General features: G+C 57.2%; 1 protein-coding gene across 3 annotated transcripts in view; it reads left to right on the top strand.

Moving 5' to 3' along the window:
* SOX13 (SRY-box transcription factor 13) overlaps positions 1-17,883 on the top strand; it is a 44,297-nt gene extending 26,414 nt beyond the window's left edge. For 2 of the 3 annotated variants that reach the window (XM_058540283.1, XM_058540280.1), the window contains exons 2-14: positions 6,362-6,560; positions 7,748-7,859; positions 7,941-8,027; positions 9,360-9,532; positions 9,960-10,028; positions 10,409-10,523; positions 12,808-12,893; positions 13,114-13,276; positions 13,702-13,811; positions 13,965-14,061; positions 14,342-14,485; positions 15,321-15,537; positions 16,209-17,883. In XM_058540283.1, the coding sequence (XP_058396266.1) occupies positions 6,363-6,560; positions 7,748-7,859; positions 7,941-8,027; positions 9,360-9,532; positions 9,960-10,028; positions 10,409-10,523; positions 12,808-12,893; positions 13,114-13,276; positions 13,702-13,811; positions 13,965-14,061; positions 14,342-14,485; positions 15,321-15,537; positions 16,209-16,485 (1,848 nt within the window). In that variant the 5' untranslated portion in view covers position 6,362 and the 3' untranslated portion in view covers positions 16,486-17,883. The remainder of the gene's footprint in view (positions 1-6,361; positions 6,561-7,747; positions 7,860-7,940; positions 8,028-9,359; positions 9,533-9,959; positions 10,029-10,408; positions 10,524-12,807; positions 12,894-13,113; positions 13,277-13,701; positions 13,812-13,964; positions 14,062-14,341; positions 14,486-15,320; positions 15,538-16,208) is intronic. The other variant, XM_058540282.1, reaches the window with a different exon arrangement.
* The last annotated feature ends 715 nt before the right edge of the window (positions 17,884-18,598 follow it).

The following is an 18,598-nucleotide window of genomic DNA, read 5'->3' as shown; positions in this document are numbered from 1 at the left end:
ACATCAGAGATAGGATCGGGCGTAGCCAGGAAGGGTGGCAGGGTGCGGCCTGGGAGAAGAATGGCAGGATGTGGCACCGGGGCACCGTCCTGGGCACCCACGCCTCAGGCTATTGTTTAGGGCTGCCTGAGGCTCTCAACCCTCTGGGGCTTTGAGAGGAAGTGACATTCCCCTGGGACTCAGGCCCTGCTCCACCCCTGTTGCGTGGATCTCTCCCTGGCGATGCCGCTTGGCACCACCCACTCAGGGCCAGCTTAGGGGTGGGAGCCTGCAGTAGAGGGGTTTGGTGTGTGCCCAGCGGGGAAGGGTGGTCATTGGCCCTCCTCGAGGCTGTCTTCCTGTACCCCTGGGTCTGAGTCACCCGTCACGCTCTGATGACTGGAATTTATCTCCGTCTTTATCTGCATCTAGACATTTTGGCCGGGGGGCTGTCTTGTGGAGGAGGAAGGGCTGTGAGTGAACACTCCTTTGATTCTGATCCAGCTGGGCTGGTCATTGGCTGATTGGGAGAGGAAGTGGCTGGTGATTTGTTTTGGGCAGAAGGGGGCTCGTGTGTGCGCCTGTGGGTGGGTGGGTGGGGGTCTGAGGGGCCAGGAGAGGGTTGGTTGTGGGGAGGAGAAAAGGGAGAGGATTGCACCTGCAGTCTGCTTTGTCTCCTGAGAGCTGTGCTCTGAGCCCCTGGCCCTCTGTGGAGGGCAGGCGCCTCTCTAGGTCTCGTCCTAGGCACTGGGTCCCGGGGCCCCAGGGCCTCACAGGCACCAGCTCAGAGACTCCAGGCTCTGCAGCATCAAGGGTGAGGCTGGCCGGAGCCCTGGCCCCCTAGGGGCCTTTGCCTCTTAGGATGCTCAGGTGAGATGAGGCCGGGGAGAGGGAAGGCTGCAGAGGGCCTGTGGGGTGGGTGCCCGAGAAGGGAAGGAGGGCAGCAGGGCAGCGCAGAGCTGCTGCTCCATGTCCCAGCTTGTTGAAGTTCCTCTGACTCTGTAGTCCTGAAGCAGTGCTTCCCAAACAAGCCATGTGAACTTGACCTCTCTGGGTCTCAGTTTCTCCATTTACAAAACATGAGTAAGGCTGGGCAAGAGGGAGATCGGGTACACAGGAGCACTTCCCCCTGAGTGGGAGGCCATGTGTCCCCATGGAGTGTCCTGTGAGCTTGTGGCCTTTGACCATGACCTAAGTGGGAACCAGGGGAGCCCAATAATTCATATCTCCTGGGCACCAAGGGTCTTTGGCTCCTGGGCCTCTGGGGAGAGGGGAGGTTGTGGCTGCTGACCTTAAAATCTCCCAAGAGGGGGTCGGCCCGGTGGCGCAAGCGGTTAAGTGCGCGCACTCCACTGTGGCCGCCCAGGGTTCGGCGGTTCGGATCCCAGGCGCACACCGCTGCGCTGCTTGTCAAGCCATGCTGTGGCGGCGTCCCATATAAAGCAGAGGAAGATGGGCATGGATGTTAGCCCAGGGCCAGTCTTCCTCAGCAAAAAAAGAGGAGGATTGGCACATGCTAGCTCAGGGCCGATCTTCCACACACACACACACACACACACACACACACACACACACACACACACACACACACACACATCTCCCAAGAGACCACATGGATAACTGAAACGTGCAGCGTGCTTTGTGAGGAAGGGGGAAAGGAATTTGAGGGGTTTTTTAGTCTCCCGAAAAGAAGAGACTTGAGGGAAGACTTCTCCAACAGGGTCTTTCCATCTGAAAAGTATGGAAACTCGTTCTTACCTGTCCCAAGGTACAAACCGAAGGAAGCGGGCTTGCTTTGCTGCTGGGGGATTTAGGTCACTCCTGGAAGGCTTCGCTTTGAGGAAGAGACCGCTGAGAATAAGTGGGTGTGGAGGTGGGGGTGTGGGAGGTGAACGCAGAGGGCAGCGGCTGTCTGATAAAGACGGCAATCGTAGCTGTCACTTCTCACGCACCCAGGTCTGCCTCGTGCTCTGCCACTCTGACCTGCATGAGTATTTATTGGGCACATCCGGTGCTCCAGGCACTGTGCTAGACCCCCGGGCTACGCTGTGTATATCTCCACAGTGCCCTGGGTGGGGTTGGGTGGGGTTGGGTGGGTTCTCAGGCGAGTCAGAAATAAATAAGGCATGTAAAGTATCATTACCAACAGTGATAAGTACTTTGAAGGCCAAGTTCGGGGTGCCATGAGAATGTAAAACAGACACAGGCACATCTTGTAGGATCTGGAGTTTTAAGGGAAGGCTCACCCCTTCATATTGGATTTTCTTATTTCCATTTTACTAAGGAGGAAATGGATTCAGAGAGGTTAAGTCACTTGCTCAGGATTGCACAGCAATTAATTGGGCAGAGTTAGGATTCAAATGTACCAGGTCTGTCTGACCCCAAGTACTTTTCTTTCAGCCACCTGGCTCTCTAGGATCATCCTGGGCTATATGACAACTTAATGGATGGTCACCCTGTATTATTTAAGCTTCTTGGGCACCTGTGAGATATAGGTTATTATACTGATTACGTGGAGGAGAAGACAGAGGCTCAGAGTTAATTAACTTGCCTAAGGCCACACAAGTCAGCTGATGGCAGGGCAGGAATTTGAACCCAGGTTGGTGGACTCAAAAGCCTGTGTTTTCCAAACTCTGTTCCATTGACCCTCCCCTTCCCCTCCCAGGTATCCTCATTTTACAGACAAAGCCTGCAAAGGGGAAGCCACCTGTGCAGGGACCTTCAGCTGCCGAGTGACAGGGGCAGGGACTGCATGTCGACTGCATAGCCTCCATCTCGTTCTCCTTTCTCTCCTCGTTCAGTTGTTCACATGCGGCTTTTGTGCTGCACCCTGGGTAAAGAGAGCTGGGATGGTTAGGGTCGGGACCCGGCACTGAAGCTCTTCAGAGAGACTTCCTCTCTGTGGGCCTCGAGACTGTGGAAAGGCAGGGAGAGGAGCTGCTCTTCTCCAGCGGGCCTGGGCTCAGGGCAGGCCAGAGGGAGGAAAAGAGGTGCCCAAGGACCCTCTCCCCAAGGGTGAGACCCAGGCGGGAGACCATCCGGCCTGCGCTTTTGCTTCTCTCTCAACAAACGGGTCTAGCAGGGACCAAGCGAGAGCCAGTGCCCAGTGCCCGGAGCTGTGGGAGTGGAAGGGCCCTTGTCTGGGCAGCGGGTCTGGCAGGGTTATCTCGTGGACCACGCCCTAGTGAACAGACTGACACCTCCAAGCCAGCTTGGCTGGTCACCAGGAGCTATTTTCTTTGTTTCCAGGCGCTGTGCCAGAGGCTAGGAGGAGCCATGGGCAGCCCCAGGCGGCAGGCTCCCCAATATAAAGATAATCCCCAGTGCCCAGCTGGAGGTACTCTGGGGGTAAAGTGTGGGTAGAAAAGGCCATCGAAGCTTACAGGGAGGCGATGTCCTCGTGCAGGGCCATCTAACAGAAATAGAATGCGAGCCACACGTGTAATTTAACATTCTCTAGTACTTAGGTTAAGAAGTGTAAAAGTGGGCCAGGCGGGTGGCGGAGCGGTTAAGTTTGTGCGCTCTGCTTCAGCAGCCTGGGGTTCACAGGCCCGGATCCCAGGGCAGACCAACACACTGCTCATCAGCCATGCTGTGGCGGTGATCCACGTACAAAATAGAGGAAGATTGGCACAGATGTTAGCTCAGGGCCAATCTTCCTCACCAAAAAAAAAAAGTGTAAAAAGAAACAGGTGAAATGAATTTTAACAATGTATTTTATTTAACCCAACATATCTAAAATATTATAATTTCCTCAATAACCAATTTTTTTGCGTGTACATCATTATATTTCGATTTCTATGTAGATTACATCATGTTCGCCACCCCAGGACTAATTACAATCCATCGCCACACACGTGCCTAATTCAGCCTCCTACCCCCCGCCCCCCTCTCCCCCCAGCAACCAATTATTAATGAGCTGTCTGACATTCAGTTCTTCGTACCACGCCTTCGAAGCCCGGGTGTGTTGCACAGCGGGCACAGCTCCACTGGGACTGGCCCTGTTACAAGCAGCCACGTGTGGCGAGCAGGGCCGGCCTAGCGTTAACCAGGACAGAGGATCAGCCCCGGCCTCACCTCGGGCGCGGGCGGTCAGCCTCCCGCACCGCGGAGACAGCCCTCGAGGCCGGCGCCCCGCTGCCGGCGCGGGCTCCCGGGCGGCCGTGGCAAGGAAGGCTTTGAGACGGCGCGGGCGCCCGCAGCGGAGGAGGAAAACGCCTCGGGCCCCGTCCGCGGCGAGGAGGCACGCGGTGGCCCGCCCGGCGGCACGGGGGGCGTGCGACGCGGTGGCGGCCGCGGGATCCGGAGCCCACAGGCCGCATTGTCCGCCTGTCACACTTCCTTTGGCTTTATTGCCTTTGTCCAACACCCTATTGTCTGGTTTCCTTTTGTTCCCCTTTCAGCGCTGCTGCCTTTTATTTTCCAGCCAGCCTGGTTGTTTTCATTTCTTTTGTCTGAAGTTCCTGAGAGGAAGGTTTTATTTTCAGCGGTTTGATTAATTCACAGCTTGAGCCCGGGGTTTGTTTGTTATGTAATTGCTGCCCTCAGCTTCAGGATAATACCCCTCCCCGCGCCCCTCCCCCGCCTGCCCCCCTGCCCGGCGGGGCCCCGCGCCCCGCCCTGTGCCCGGATGGGCTGAGCCGCCGCTTCCTGGACGCCCTCCAGGACCCCGGGTGGTGGGAGGGGTCAGGGCGAGCTGGGCCGGGGTCGCCTCTTTCCCCTGGGCTCTCCTCGCCCTGCAGTGCCTGTCCTGGGCCCCACGCCGGCCCCAGGGCACTTGCCCTTTCAGAGTGGCAGGAGCGTGGAGTCTGGTCTGCTGTAGGGAGGAATCAAATCAGAACCGTCTGATTCGGCTACAAGGCTCTCTCCGGGATAACTGTGCAGACATGTCCAGGGACCCTATTGTGTATGGCACACACAAACATTATATTGCACCTGCAATTTAATTTAAGGGATGTTTTGTTGTATCTGATTTTTGCCTTACACCCCTCTCCTAAAAATTTAGTGCCCATGCAAAAAACAAATTTTTTTAAAATTTTACTTAACAATGCCTTTCAAACTAGTGTGTATCAGAATCATCTGCAGGCCTTGTTAGACCAGATCCTTGGCCTCACCCACAGAGATTCTGATTTGTGGAGGACCCAGGCCTTCACCCCTTAAACAAGCTCCCAGGCCTTGGTGAGGCTATGGTCCTCGTGCTGCATCAGACCTAGTGGTGGCTGAACCAGTGCCACAGCCGTGCTTACTACTGCCCTGCAGAGTTCTAAACACTGTGTGGAGACCATTTCTCAGCCTTCGAGACCGCCCATTTTACAGATGGGAAAACTGAGGTGTGGAGAGGTTGAGTAACTTGCCCAGGGTCACTAGGCAGCTGTTGAGTAGCCGAGGCAGGAACCATGCCTACTTGGAACCTGCTGTGTGTCCCCATGGTCTTGTCTCAGTGACTTTGGAGGGGGAGCAGGTGAGCTATGGGCATGTGTTGGCCTGGCCCTGAGCCTGGCGTGGCCCCTGGAATGCTCCCCTGGCTCCTGGGCCTGCGCAGCTCCTTGAGATGGGCCAGGCAGTGGTGCGGCAGGTGGGGAGGTGGCGACGGGAGCAGTGGATGCAGAGTGTCTGCTTACACCAGGGACTGCAGATGCCTACAGGGCCAGATTCTAAACCAGAGACTAGCTGGATATGAGAGGATATCTTTTTTAAAACCACTCATCTCTCAACTTGTTACTTATTTTCCCACTTTTGGTAGATGTAAGATGGATACAAGAATACATGGATAGAAGAAATAGTTCACTTTTGTCTTTACTATAAGAAAGATAAAGAATAAATGTGTTATATAGGGTACTTGGTTTCCCTTTTGGGGAGTAGTAGGGAGTGGAGGAGAGTAAGGCAGACTGGCCTATCCATAAGGAGTAACTGCTACTCAGTTCCAGCCAATGGATTCCACAGACCAACTTCAAGAGAAGTCCAAATCCAGATTTTTATGTGATACCTCTTGATTTTTAAATTTTGGTAACTAATTACAAATATGTACATAAACAAACATACACGGACACATACATGTATATATAATCTTGGCTTTATTGGGCTCAGAAACAGCCAGTTAACAATCTCTGGCCTCCTTAGGTGAGTCCATCAACTCACTAGTCCCAACCCTGCGACAGGCAGGAGTGCCAAAGGTTGGGCCCAGCCTTCTTTGGACTTTCCTATTTAAGAAAAAAAAAAAACTGAGGGACAGGAGGATCATTTCTAATTCTTCACAGTGAGTTCTAAATGGAAGCTTCCATTTTGCACAAATATGCCTTTTTGGGGCTGGGGGCGTGGATGGTGGAGTCGCTGCCTCTGGGGCTCAGGGCTGGCCTCGCTCACTAGGCCCCTCTCCCCTCAGGATGTCCATGCGGAGCCCTGGCCCTGCCCAGCTGGCCCCGGATGGCGTTGGCACCATGGTGAACTGCACCGTCAAGTCAGAGGGGAGGAAGGAGCCCTGCCACGAGGCCTCTCAGGGCTTGGCCACCACTGCTGAACCCCAGCCCGGAGACCCAGCCCGGGCCCCCCAGGATGGTGCTGACCCCCAAGCTCCAGCCCAGGTGCCCAACACTTTCCCCGGGGCTCCTGGGTCAGTGTCCCCACCCGGCCTCTGTGACCCACACCCGTGTGACATCCCCGGCCTGTGCACTAGGCCGGGCCAGCACCCACCCCCAAGCTGGGCAGAGGGGCAGGAGAGACGTGCATCTCTGGGACAAGACTTAGGTGAGTGGGGGAGGGGCTGCCAAGTTCAGTCTGGCACTGGGAGCCAGGCCAGCTGTCCGAGCAGAACCTGGACTCACTCAGCTGACAGTAACTGCTCAGCCCTGTGTGTCCCACTCCTTACCCCGAGGATTAGCTGGAGACACAAGAGAGACAGGCTCAAAGTTTGGCATGAAGGTAAATACCAGCTTGTTCATTTACTTTAAGAAAATCAGCCTTATTACCAAAGCCAGAGTTAAATCGCTGTTAAAGGCAAAACAGTTCCTCATCCTTAAAATGAGGGAGCTGAGCTACTTGAGCAGTAAGGGTTCTTGCAGCTCTTAAAAGCTCTGTGATTCCATGCAAGAGATGTAAAAAGGGACTGTATAATTAAAAGCCAGATGAGTGAAAATGAGAGGAGTTTTAGGGCTCTGAGAAGGGATACATCCTGGAGGAGTGTGTAGGAAAAGGTTACGGGGCTGAGTGGTGATCAAGTAAGACTTCCTGGAGGAGTAGGGCCTAAGCTGGGTCTTAAAGAATGGAGAGGACTCAGCTGAGAAGAGGAGAGGGGATGGTGTCTTAAGGAGGGGTGTGGTGGGGGCCCTGGGAGTAACCGCCCAGCTGGAGCGGGGGGGTGTACGCAGAGGAGTAATAATTAATCGCTGGCTTTTGGCCCCAGAATCTGTGGTGGCAAACCTCATTCACATTAACTCCCTTGATCCCAGCAACAATCCTATGACGGGGAGGAGGGAGGTATTAGGATGCCCATTTTCAGAAGAGGGAGTCAGGTTCAGAGAAGTCTAGGGACTCACGTGGATCCAGCACCTTGTGAGTCAGTGCGCCTGGACTGAAGCCCAGCTCTCTCGTCTTCAAACCTTTGCTTCTTTCCACTGTGTCAAGCGAAGGTAGGGAAGGGGGAGGGAGGGCCCTGCTGGGGGCTGGGTGAACTCGGAGATGCCCTCAGGAGCACAGCTCTGGGTGCTCAGCGCCCCCTGCAGCCTGCCCCCCTTCTCTGGGGGGTGATAGTGACATTCAGCATGTCTTGTAGGACTGCAGCTCCCCGGAGAGCAATGGGTCCCCAGAACCCAAGAGGCCAGGAGGCTCCGAGGCTGCTTCTGGAAGGCAGGAGAAGCTGGACTTCAACCGAAATTTAAAGGAAGGTAGGATGTCTGCCCTAGTTAGAGGCAGGGCCGGGTGGGAGGCGTGAGGACGGCTGCTCCTCATCCCTGCTCCTCTTCCAGTCGTGCCGGCCATCGAGAAGCTGCTGTCCAGTGACTGGAAGGAGAAGTTTCTGGGAAGGAGCTCTGTGGAAACCAAAGATGTCAAAGGTGCAGGCCTGTGGGGTGGGCAGGGCGGGATGTGTGAACCCTTCTCCTTTTCTGGCCCGGCCACACAGTCTGGGCCTGTGGGGCAGTTCTGGGGGCTCTTGGTGCCCTCACACCTGGCCTGTGTCACACTGGCTCCTGCCTGGCCCTAGGGGTCCGCACCCTCCCTCACTGGGGCACACATTAGGTCTGGCTCCTTCCCCTGCAGGAGAGGCCTGGTGGGAATCAGATCCCGTGGGTGTGGGTGTGAGCTTGGGCTCTTATCAGGGACGCTTGTGACCTGGGGCATCACTGGCACTTCCCAGGTCTAAGGACGAAGGGAGCCCAATGCTCCTCTCACTGCCGAGAATTAATGCTGGGCCCTTGGGACCTCACTCGGTGAATGAGGGGTGGTGAGGGCTCCTGCTTGGGTCCTTTAGAGTGGTCATCTTCCCAGTGTGGTTGCCCACACCACAGAGGGGACTTTAAAACAATGCAGATGCCCAGGCCCCACCCCCACCTACTGAATGAGAACCCCAGAGGACTGCACATAGCAAAGTGATTAAGAACACATTTAATAAAGATGTTTCTAACAAGCTACTTGCACGATACGTTCAACACAGTGTTACTTCAGGGAATGGAAATGATACCCATTCTTTAATGCATGTAGTGAGGTGTTTAAAAACACTACTTATAAAGATGGGGGCCTGGGCATCTGTGTTTTTCAAAGGCTCCCTGAGTGGTTCTGATGCAATGGTCTGTGGCCTGGCACATAGAAGTTAACCCCTGCATCCGCCGTCGGCCGTGCTGGAGGCCAGGGAAGCACTGACACTTGCTGGTTGAGGACCACGTGCCAGATCTGGACTAAGCTCACGTTCATTCTCTTGAACCCTCACAGCAACCCTGTGAAGTGACGATTATTGTGCTCATTTAGAGATTAAAAAACTAAAGTACAGAGAAGTTGGTAACTTGCCCACCAGCTCCCAGGTGGGGTGGGCTGAAAGGGGAATTTGAACCCAGATCTGTCTTGCTCCAAAGCCTGAGCATGTCCCACTAGGCCCTTCCTGTGGGATGGCCGTCCACCCTGACCCTGTGGCACTGGGCACGCAAGGACGTCCAAGAGGGGGCCCGGGGCTGAGAGGCCCCCACCCTCAGCATGCCCAGGGGCTGGAATTGGTGGCTAATGGTGGGGAACCTCCAGGGCCCAGCTGTCAGAGAGCAAGGTGAGGAGCCCCCTGCAGGGCAAGGCTCGTGTCCCAGTCATCTGTTGCTCCGCCCCTAATGGGCCGGGGCACAGCAGTTGGATGGATGGAAAGATGAACAAGTTCTCAATGGTGCTGTTTCACTGTGGAGCAGGGACCCAAGAGAGCCTGGCAGAGAAGGAGCTGCAGCTTCTGGTCATGATCCACCAACTGTCCACCCTGCGGGACCAGCTCCTGACAGCCCACTCAGAGCAGAAGAACATGGCCGCCATGCTCTTCGAGAAGCAGCAGCAGCAGATGGAGCTGGCCCGGCAGCAGCAGGAGCAGGTGGGCCTGGCCTGGCAGCTGGCGTTCCCTGCAGGGCAGGGGTCCGTCGGGGCTTGGAGAGGGGCGCCTTGGGAACAGGCTGAGCCTGGGGCTGATGTGGGAGGGGCTGTGGGATTCCCACCACTGGCTCTTCATAAGCCCTTGCAGGGGGACGGGGTGGAGGGGTGCTGAGGGGCTCTGAGAAGGAGCAGCTGGCTGCTTCCTACCCAACCACTATCCCTGGCCTCTGAGGGAAGGGTGAGCTCCCTGCAAAAAGAGAGTAAATTCTGAGGGTTGGCTGTTCTGCTGCGTGCCCCACTCAGCTCTCCTGCCGGGTTGCCCTACCGTGGAAGGCAGGGTGTGGTTGGGGCTGTGAAGGCTCTGTGGGAGGTGGGAGTCCCAGAGCCTAATGCCCGTGGCCCCTTTGCCAACTCTTTCCCCCTGCCAGATCGCGAAGCAGCAGCAACAGCTAATTCAGCAGCAGCATAAGATCAACCTCCTGCAGCAGCAGATCCAGGTAAAGAGAGCGGAGGGCTGGGCGAAGGGAGAGCAGGAGGCTGAGGGGTTGCCACCGGCCTGGACAGGTGCTGGGGACAGGGAGGGACAGGGGATGTGGACTGAGCAGAATCACTCAGGTGTGACCCTCATTTCTGCTCCAGTCCCTACCCCTGTTGTCTTTCCCTGTTTCAAGGGAGGGGCCCGGAATATCCTCCTGCCCAGCTGGGGCTTGAGGGCAGGCAGACAGGGGCCTAGGGAGGTGGCGTAGGGGCAGATGGATCCTTTTCAAGACTGTCCCTGCCCCAGGCCCTGTGCCTCTCATCTCTGTGTCCAGGGCTGACCACAGCTGGGTAGCTGTTTGGGCCCCCAGGGACTCACACAGGGTTTCTCCGCCCTCAGCAGGTCAACATGCCTTATGTCATGATCCCGGCCTTCCCCCCAAGCCACCAACCTCTGCCTGTCGCCCCCGACTCCCAGCTGGCTTTGCCCCTTCAGCCCATCCCCTGCAAACCAGGTGAGTGTGGCAGGGAGGGCCCAGCGCTGAAGCTGTCCGGAAGGAGCCCCGGAACTGCTCTCACCCGTTAAATTGCAGTGTGGCCTTTCTGGGCCTCAGTTTTGGATCTGTCCAGTGGAAGAATAATCCCTTCTTTCTGAACTTCACTGGGAGAATGAAAAGAAATAGCACACTGAAAGCCATGAAGTGCTTTCCAGATATAAGCGGAGGTAGCCAATCTAAGTCTAATCTCCCCAGCTCTGGTACATTTACTGTACCAGAATATTAACAGAGCTTTATACATCTCCCAAGGTGACACTGTTGTTCTCGCCCTGACCATGTCACTCCTGCCGTCTGCCCCATCACTGAAATTCAGTGGACACAGACTGAGTACCGACCACTCGTCAGAGCGGTCATGGGGGTGATAAAATGTGGACTTTGAGCTCAAGAAATTTACAGTGTGGGGTGGGAGAAAGAAGGATACCGGAGACCGAGGAATCTGGGAAGGCTTCTTGAGGAGGTGGCGTTTGATTGGGGCCTGGGAGAGTGGCCTTGTGAGGGTGAAGCTGGGCGCTGCCGGTGGAAGGCACGGGAAAGGGCTCCAGGCAGAGGACCTGCAGCCCGAGGCAGGGAGCTGCAAGGGGGCGCTGGAGTGCGGGGTGCGCGCGACAGGGTGGTGGGCCATGGCTGGGGGGCAGTTGGGACTGGGCGTGGAGTTGGGGATTTATTTTGTAGAATGTGGGACACTTTGAATGTTTCAATGGAGGACGTGTGGTCACACTGGCGTGGGTGATGGGATGGAGAGGGGCCAACCAGAGGCAGGCCCAGGTGGGGCTGCTGAGCCGCTGCTAGTGACAGGGGTGGCGGCCTGCACTAGGCCAGTGAGGGGACAGAGGCAGAGATGGAATTCCTAGGCCATGGCATGGATTCCTTGTGAGAGGGCAGAGCAGGGCAGAGATGCTCCCCATAATTGCCCCAGGAGGGGGAACAGCTTTTAAATCGACCTCCTCGGGTCCACTCTCCCTGTTCCATGCACGAGAAGGCAGGGGAGATCCCCCGGCTGAGTTCTTGTAGATCCACCACTGAGGCCCGTGCACACAGTTCATGGGTCAGCCCCACCGACTCTAGGGGGAAGGGGAAACGCAAAAGAAGTTTCCAGGTGGGGGGGGCATGACACGGGACTAGACTGAGAGACTGGGAATGGGGGAGAGGGGGAGGGCTGAAGGGGGAGGACAGGGTGCCAGCACCAAACCATTGCAACTCCAGGTGACCCTAGAACAGAGCTACAGTGGTGAGGAGGGCAGGGCCGGGGGTGGCAACAGAATGCTAGTGTGTGTGGAGGGGTGGGCCGCGTGCAGCCTCCCCCTTTCCAAAGCTGAGTGAACAGCGCCTCCCCCAGCTCACAAGCCTTAGATGGTCTACAGCACGGAGTCCTGACTCCTGAGCTCAGCCTTCCCAGGCCTCAGAGCCCACCTGGCCCCTACGTGCCCACCTCGCCGCGCTCCCAGACACCCCGCTGCTTCATCTCCCCCTGTCCACCTGCAGGCACTAGCTCACGTCTCACCTCCCCCGGGAAGCCTGCTCCAGTCACCCCAGCTGGAACAGAGTTCTCTGGCATGCGACCCACTCAGTCCCTATCACCACAGCCACGGGGTTAGGGATTTGCATCTGTGGCTTATCTCTCCACTTGCACTGTCAACTCCTCAGTGCTGGCCTGGTCGAGGGAGAGTGAGGTCAAGGGAGGCTAGGTAGAATAGAGAGAAGGCCGTGTAGAGGGGAGAGGATGGGCTGTGGAGTCTAGAGGACCTGGGTTCAAATTTCAGTGCTCCCATTTATTAACTGTGTGGGCAACCCATTTAACACCTCCAGGTCTCAGTTTCTTTATCTGTAAAATGGGTTGATGTATTGATTACCTATTATATGCCACACACAAGGGATTCTTTTGAGATAATGCACATCAGACGGGCTACACAACAGACAGCTGCTTTTGTACCCTGCACAGAGTAGGTACAAAGTATAAGTCTCTGTAGACTGAGTAGTGCACCTGCTCTCATCTCCCTGTTGGCTGGGACTCCAGGGTCTGGGGATTGGATTGGCAGGAGTGTGCAGGGCAGTGTGCAGGGCAGTGGAGGGGAGGGTGCAGGAGGCCCTCTGCAGTGCTCTGGGGCTGGGGAAGGCAGTGGGTGGAAGCAAGCTGGGCCAGCTCGGAGCCTCTGTCCATTTGGTGCTGCTGGGCCCTCGTCAAGCAAGGTGTCTGCTGTTCTGTGCTCATCCAGGACTTTTCTCCTTGCCGCCTTTTCCATAGTGGAGTATCCGCTGCAGCTGCTGCACAGCCCCCCTGCCCCGGTGGTGAAGAGGCCTGGGGCCATGGCTGCCCACCACCCCCTGCAGGTACTGCCCACCCATTGGCCTGGGGCTCCCTCCCTCACATGTGAGGGCTGGCTGCCCACCCAGGGGGCTGTGGGGTCCTTTGTTCTTGTTCACCTGCTCCTTCTGTCTCTTCTTTTCCTGTCTGTTCTGGGTGTTCTTGTCTGTGACCATATGTCCCTTCTGTCCCTCTGCGAGGGTCTCTTGGGCGTCTCTCACCCTCTGATCTCTGGGTCTCGCTCAGGAGCCCTCCCAGCCCCTGAACCTCACAGCCAAGCCCAAGGCCCCCGAGCTGCCCAACACCTCCAGCTCCCCCAGCCTGAAAATGAGCAACTGTGGGCCCCGCCCCCCCAGCCATGGGGCCCCCACCCGAGATCTGCAGTCCAGCCCCCCCGGCCTGCCTCTGGGTAAGTTTTCTACGTCCCGAACCTTTTCCATCAGCCGTCTTCTCCGAGGGCCAATGAGAGGACATTGTGCGCATCCCTCCCCTCTGGGGGTACAGTCTAACAAGGGTTTGGACTTGCTCTCTTCGGCCCCTTCCAGTTTCAGCATTCAGTCTCAGAAGATCCCGTTCCTCCTCGCCCCGCTGTGTCTGTCTGGGCTCCCTAGCCGCAGGGATTCAGGCCACTGGATTGCACAATTTCAGAGGACACTATTCTCATTTCTAGTCTGTCGGCACTGCATCACAGCTGATGTCAGCGGCGCCCCCTTGGGGATGTGCAGTGCAACAGCCCTGGGAGGGGCAAGAGGGAGCATCAACCCAAGTAACTCACAGGAGTGGAGCTGGGCATGACCCCCGCCCTCCCCTTCTCTTCCTCCTCCCTCTCCACAGGCTTCCTTGGCGAAGGGGATGCTGTCACCAAAGCCATCCAGGATGCTCGGCAGCTGCTGCATGGCCACAGTGGGGCCTTAGAGAGCTCCCCTAGCACCCCTTTCCGCAAGGTACGGGCCCCCACTCTGCTGCACCTGGGAGCAGGGAACAGATAGTGGCCAGAGGTGGAAGACACAGTCTGAGGCCACCACCGGGAAGGGTAGAGGCAGGCAGTGGGGTGACACAGAAGGGGCCGGTGTGCAGGTTGCCCCTGTTAACTCCAGGACCTCATCAACCTGGACACGTCCCCAGCCAAGGAGCGGCTGGAGGAGAGCTGTGTGCACCCCCTGGAAGAAACCATGCTGAGCTGCGACGTGGATGGTGAGGGCTCCGGGTACTGGGCTGAGGGGCAGGAGGGCCCGCTTTTGCTTCCCCCAGGGCCAGGGTGGTCCGGTCCTGTCTCTCTCCGACCCTTTCTCTCCCTTTGTCTGTTGAGTCCCCTTATGTGTCTGTACCCTGTCTGTCCTGGGTCCCTGGCTGGGCTTCTGCTGGTATCTTGCTGCTGGCCCCGTGGGAGCCTCCCAGCGCCCCCTAGTGGTCAAGCAGGGGACGTTTCTTTCTGCTGGCCCTGGAGGACTCTCCTTACCACCCCTGCACGCAGGCTCCCGCCACTTCCCTGAGTCCCGGAACAGCAGCCACATCAAGAGGCCCATGAACGCCTTCATGGTGTGGGCCAAGGACGAGCGGAGGAAGATCCTCCAAGCCTTCCCAGACATGCACAACTCCAGCATCAGCAAGATCCTCGGTGAGGGCCATTGCAGGGGGGGGCTGGGGGCTCTAGGGGCTCCCGGAGCCATAGTCCCGCAGGACCTGGTTGCAGGGGCCAGCTGGGTCCGCTCGGGCCTTGCTGGGTGATGGTCCACACCATGCTGAACTCCAGTGGAATCTGGTGGGGTGTGGGAGTCAGGCAGGATGTGGGGCAGCTGGGCCTGGGTCTTGTACCATTGCAGGGCTCTTCTGCTGGCACCTGCGCCCCAGAATTTGAGGAGAGAGCGAGAGAGTGTGTGTGTGTGTGTGCGTGCACGTGCAAACATATGCATTCTTTAACCCCCACCCCCACCCCAATCTCTCCCTAACCTGTTCCGCTGTTGCCCAGACCCTTGGAGCTGGCTCCAGCAGGAAACAGGAGAGACTGGTGTTCTTGGGCCGTCAGTAGAAAGGTTTCTTAAATTACATGTCTTGATTGGAGGCCAAGGCGAGCTGTAGGCAGGGCAGGTGGGGTAGCAGAGGGCAGCTGTCTCCAGGACGAGGCTCCTCCGGAGTCCTGTGGGCCCCTTGTCGACTGAGACGCCAGGGCTTTGTCCTGAGCAGGGAGCCTGCACAACACGCTGGGGGCCTGGGGTGGCTGCTCTTTTGTTTATGCAAATAATGCAGCCCAGAGACCTCCCAGGAGTTGCTGGGTAGTTTGGGATGTGAGTGGGTGCTGTGTCTTCAGCTGTCAACTGAATACCCATATCCATGCTACCTTCATTCATCTGTTCAACATCCAAGGAGCACCCACAGTGGGCCAAGGCCTGCAGGGGGCGGGGGGTGGTTGGCAGGGCCCAGCACTGACCGCCTGCCCCCGGGGGCTGGGCCAGGCTCCCGCTGGAAGTCCATGACCAACCAGGAGAAGCAGCCCTACTACGAGGAGCAGGCACGGCTGAGCCGGCAGCACCTGGAGAAGTACCCCGACTACAAGTACAAGCCGCGGCCCAAGCGCACCTGCATCGTGGAGGGCAAGAGGCTGCGGGTGGGCGAGTACAAGGCCTTGATGCGGACCCGGCGCCAGGACGCCCGCCACAGCTACACGACCCCGTGAGCAGGCCCGCCCCAAGCAGCTGAGCCTGTGCGCGCGCGAGAGTGCACATGCATATGCGTGTGCAGCTCTTGTGAGTGGCTGGGTGTTAGCGTGTGGCCTGTGTGTGAGTGTGTATGTGCACAGGTGTGTGTGGGCATTATCTGTGTGTGGCGGGGCCTGCATGCGTGACTGCAGGGGCGCCTATGACTGTGCTGAGTACCTGGTGGCTCAGGATGCAGATTTGTGACTGAGGGACTGTGAGGGACTGGCGTGTACCTGGAGAAACGTGCCTGTGGGTTGCATTTCTGACAAATTCAACAAAAATTCAGGGTACTAAAAATCCAGGTACTTACCATCCAGCGGATTGCTGATTGAGCAAAGCAAGCACCTGGGGGGCTTCCTTTAAACAGGAAACTCCCTGGGCATTTAAAATAGACAATTTCCAAAACCTGGATTCACACACGATCCTCCAGGAGTAGCTGTTGAACACACCATGGCCCTGGGCCTGCACGTGTGTGGGGAACTGTAGCCGACAGGGAATTTGCATCAGAAAGCAGACGGGGGCAGAGTGTGTGTCTGGGAGCGAAAAGGGTGTGAGTGGGAGGGCACACCCTGAGGGTCCCGGAGGGGCTGGGTTGGGGTGGAAGTGAGGGTGCCTCTGTAACCGTGCCTCTTCTCTGCCCCACAGCCCGCAGGCCAGCCAGGTGCACATGAGCTCCTCAGATGTCCTGTACCCTCGTGTGGCGGGCATGCCCCTGGCACAGCCCCTGGTGGAGCACTATGTGCCCCGGAGCCTGGACCCCAACATGCCTGTCATCATCAACACCTGCAGCCTCAGGGAGGAGGGCGAGGGCGCAGAGGACAGGCCCTCAGGGGCCGATGGGGAGGTGTACCGGTACAGCGAGGAGGAGGACTCGGAGGGAGAGGAGAAGAGCGACGGGGAGCTGGTGGTGCTTACAGACTGATCCCGGCCGGAGGCACCTGGTCCTCCTCCCTGGGGAAAGACCTGGCCCCAAGCTGATGGGCACAGCCAGCCCACCTGGACTATGTTGGTACTTGGACTTGGGCCTACCCAGGACATGGGCACAGCTGTGCACTTGTGGATACTTTCCTGACGGAAGAGGTCCCTCCCCAGCACCCCTGTGCGCACACCTGAGGAGCTGAGACCTGTCTCCCTGGGGCCACATGCTTTGTTCCCATTCTTGTCCTGGCTGGACCAGCCACCGTGGGACCAACACCCCCAACACACGACCCCCAGATCCCTCCTCTAGCACCAGGATCACTTTGTACTTTGTGCAAAAAGGTCTGGCTGTCCCTCGTTGTCTTGATCTTCTGCCAAGCCCACCGTGCCTCTGGCTGCTGTGTGTGTGTGTGTGTGTGTGTACACACGTGTGCATGTTTTTGTCTGTTCATTCCTTGCAGGAGATATTTATTGAGTGCCGCCGCGTGCAGGCACTGTTGCTGAGTTCCTGTGGGTGTCTCTCGATGCCACTCTTGCTTCTCCGGGGGCCTCTTTCTCTGCTTCTTTGTCCCCAAATTGCTACCTCTTAGTCTGGGTGTCTCAGGTTCTGTGCGTCCTTGAGTGCGTTTCTCTCTGGCCTTGTCTCTCTGCAGGGCCCTTTTTGTGTCTCTCTCCTTCCTCAGTGTGTGCCCTGCCCCCTGACGCCTGCTGGTCACTCTACTCTGGGTCTCTGTAGGCCCTTGGTCTGCCCCTGGGCCCACAGCACCCTGACCTCTCCTACCCGCCCCTTCACTCCCTCCCTGACTCTGCCTGTCGGTTCCCATGGAGCCATTTTTAGTTCCGAGCAGCATGGGAACGTGCTCAGCCTCCAAGGGGCTCTGTGCCAGTGCCCCAGCCCCTGGCCCCAACCTGAGTGCCAAGAGTGGGGGCAGCAGGACCGATGGCCAGTGACAGAGCCCTGGAGAGCAGGGCTCCCATGGCCACTGGTCTCTATCCCTCCCTCCTGAGCAGGGGGTGGGAAGGCTCCCCATTCTTGGAAGGGGTTGGTGAGGGGAACTCAGGCTCCACTCTCCCCTCCTGCCCGCTCCCCTCCTGCCCGCTCCCCTCCCCTCCCCAACTCTGCCCTGGGGAACTTGCCTCAGTTCCAGATCACTTTCACAAGTTATTTCCCTAAGAAGATCAAATCCCATTGGCACCCGACTCCAAAGATCCCGAACAGCCCTCAGGTCAGAGTGAGAAGGGAGCCCCAAACCCCACAGGGGCAGATGTGGAGCCTGTACCCGCCCCATCTTCCCTCCCCCTCCCCAGAGCCCAACTTCTCTCCAGGCTGTTTCTTTTTTATGACTGTAAACATAGATAGTGCTTTATTTTGTTAATAATAAGATAATGATGAGTAACTTAACCAGTACATTTCTCCTGTTTACTCTCAGGGAATTTTTTGTTTTCTGTTGGCATAGTAGACAGACCATTTCAGAATCTGGCCCTAGTGTTGGGGAGAGGGGAGGCTGGCCCAAGTCCAGGATTCCTAAATGCCTCGCCAGCTCAGGCACCACTGCCCCCTGGTGGCAGTTCGAGGGAGCGTCAGGCGGGGCCTGGGAGGAAACATCTTGCGAAAGGAGGCCCAGGCCAGATGCCAACCCCAGAGCCCACACTCTGAATGAGGAAGACAGTGTCCTGCGTCGCAGAGGTGAGCCAGACCTCACCACAGAGTGCCCACTGGGTCCTAAGAAAGAGGGCCGTGGTAAGCGCTCTGTAATGAGTCAGAAGCCTGGGCTCCCCCCAGAACTAGCCACATGTCTTAGGGGGAGGTGTCACATCTCCCCTTTGACCTCACTGACCTCATCTGAAAACAAGGAGGTTAAGCCTTATCCGTGGTTCTTACCCTCTTTTGGAGAGGGAGCCCTTTGGGAATCTAATGAAAGCTGTGAATCCTCATCCAGAAAAGGGCTCACATGGACACCCTGAGCCCATTTATGAGCCCCCAGGATACCGATTAATAAGCCGGGTCTCTAATGATGTGCTTCTGGGCTCTATCTGTGACCTTATGCTTTGAATGAGGATTTCAAAAACCTACATATCATACTAGGAAAAATTAGACCTGAAATGTCATACTGAAA

Source organism: Diceros bicornis, chromosome 4 (genome assembly GCF_020826845.1).
Source record: "Diceros bicornis minor isolate mBicDic1 chromosome 4, mDicBic1.mat.cur, whole genome shotgun sequence".
Lineage (NCBI taxonomy): Eukaryota > Metazoa > Chordata > Mammalia > Perissodactyla > Rhinocerotidae > Diceros > Diceros bicornis.
This window is presented reverse-complemented; position numbering and strand designations above follow the sequence as displayed.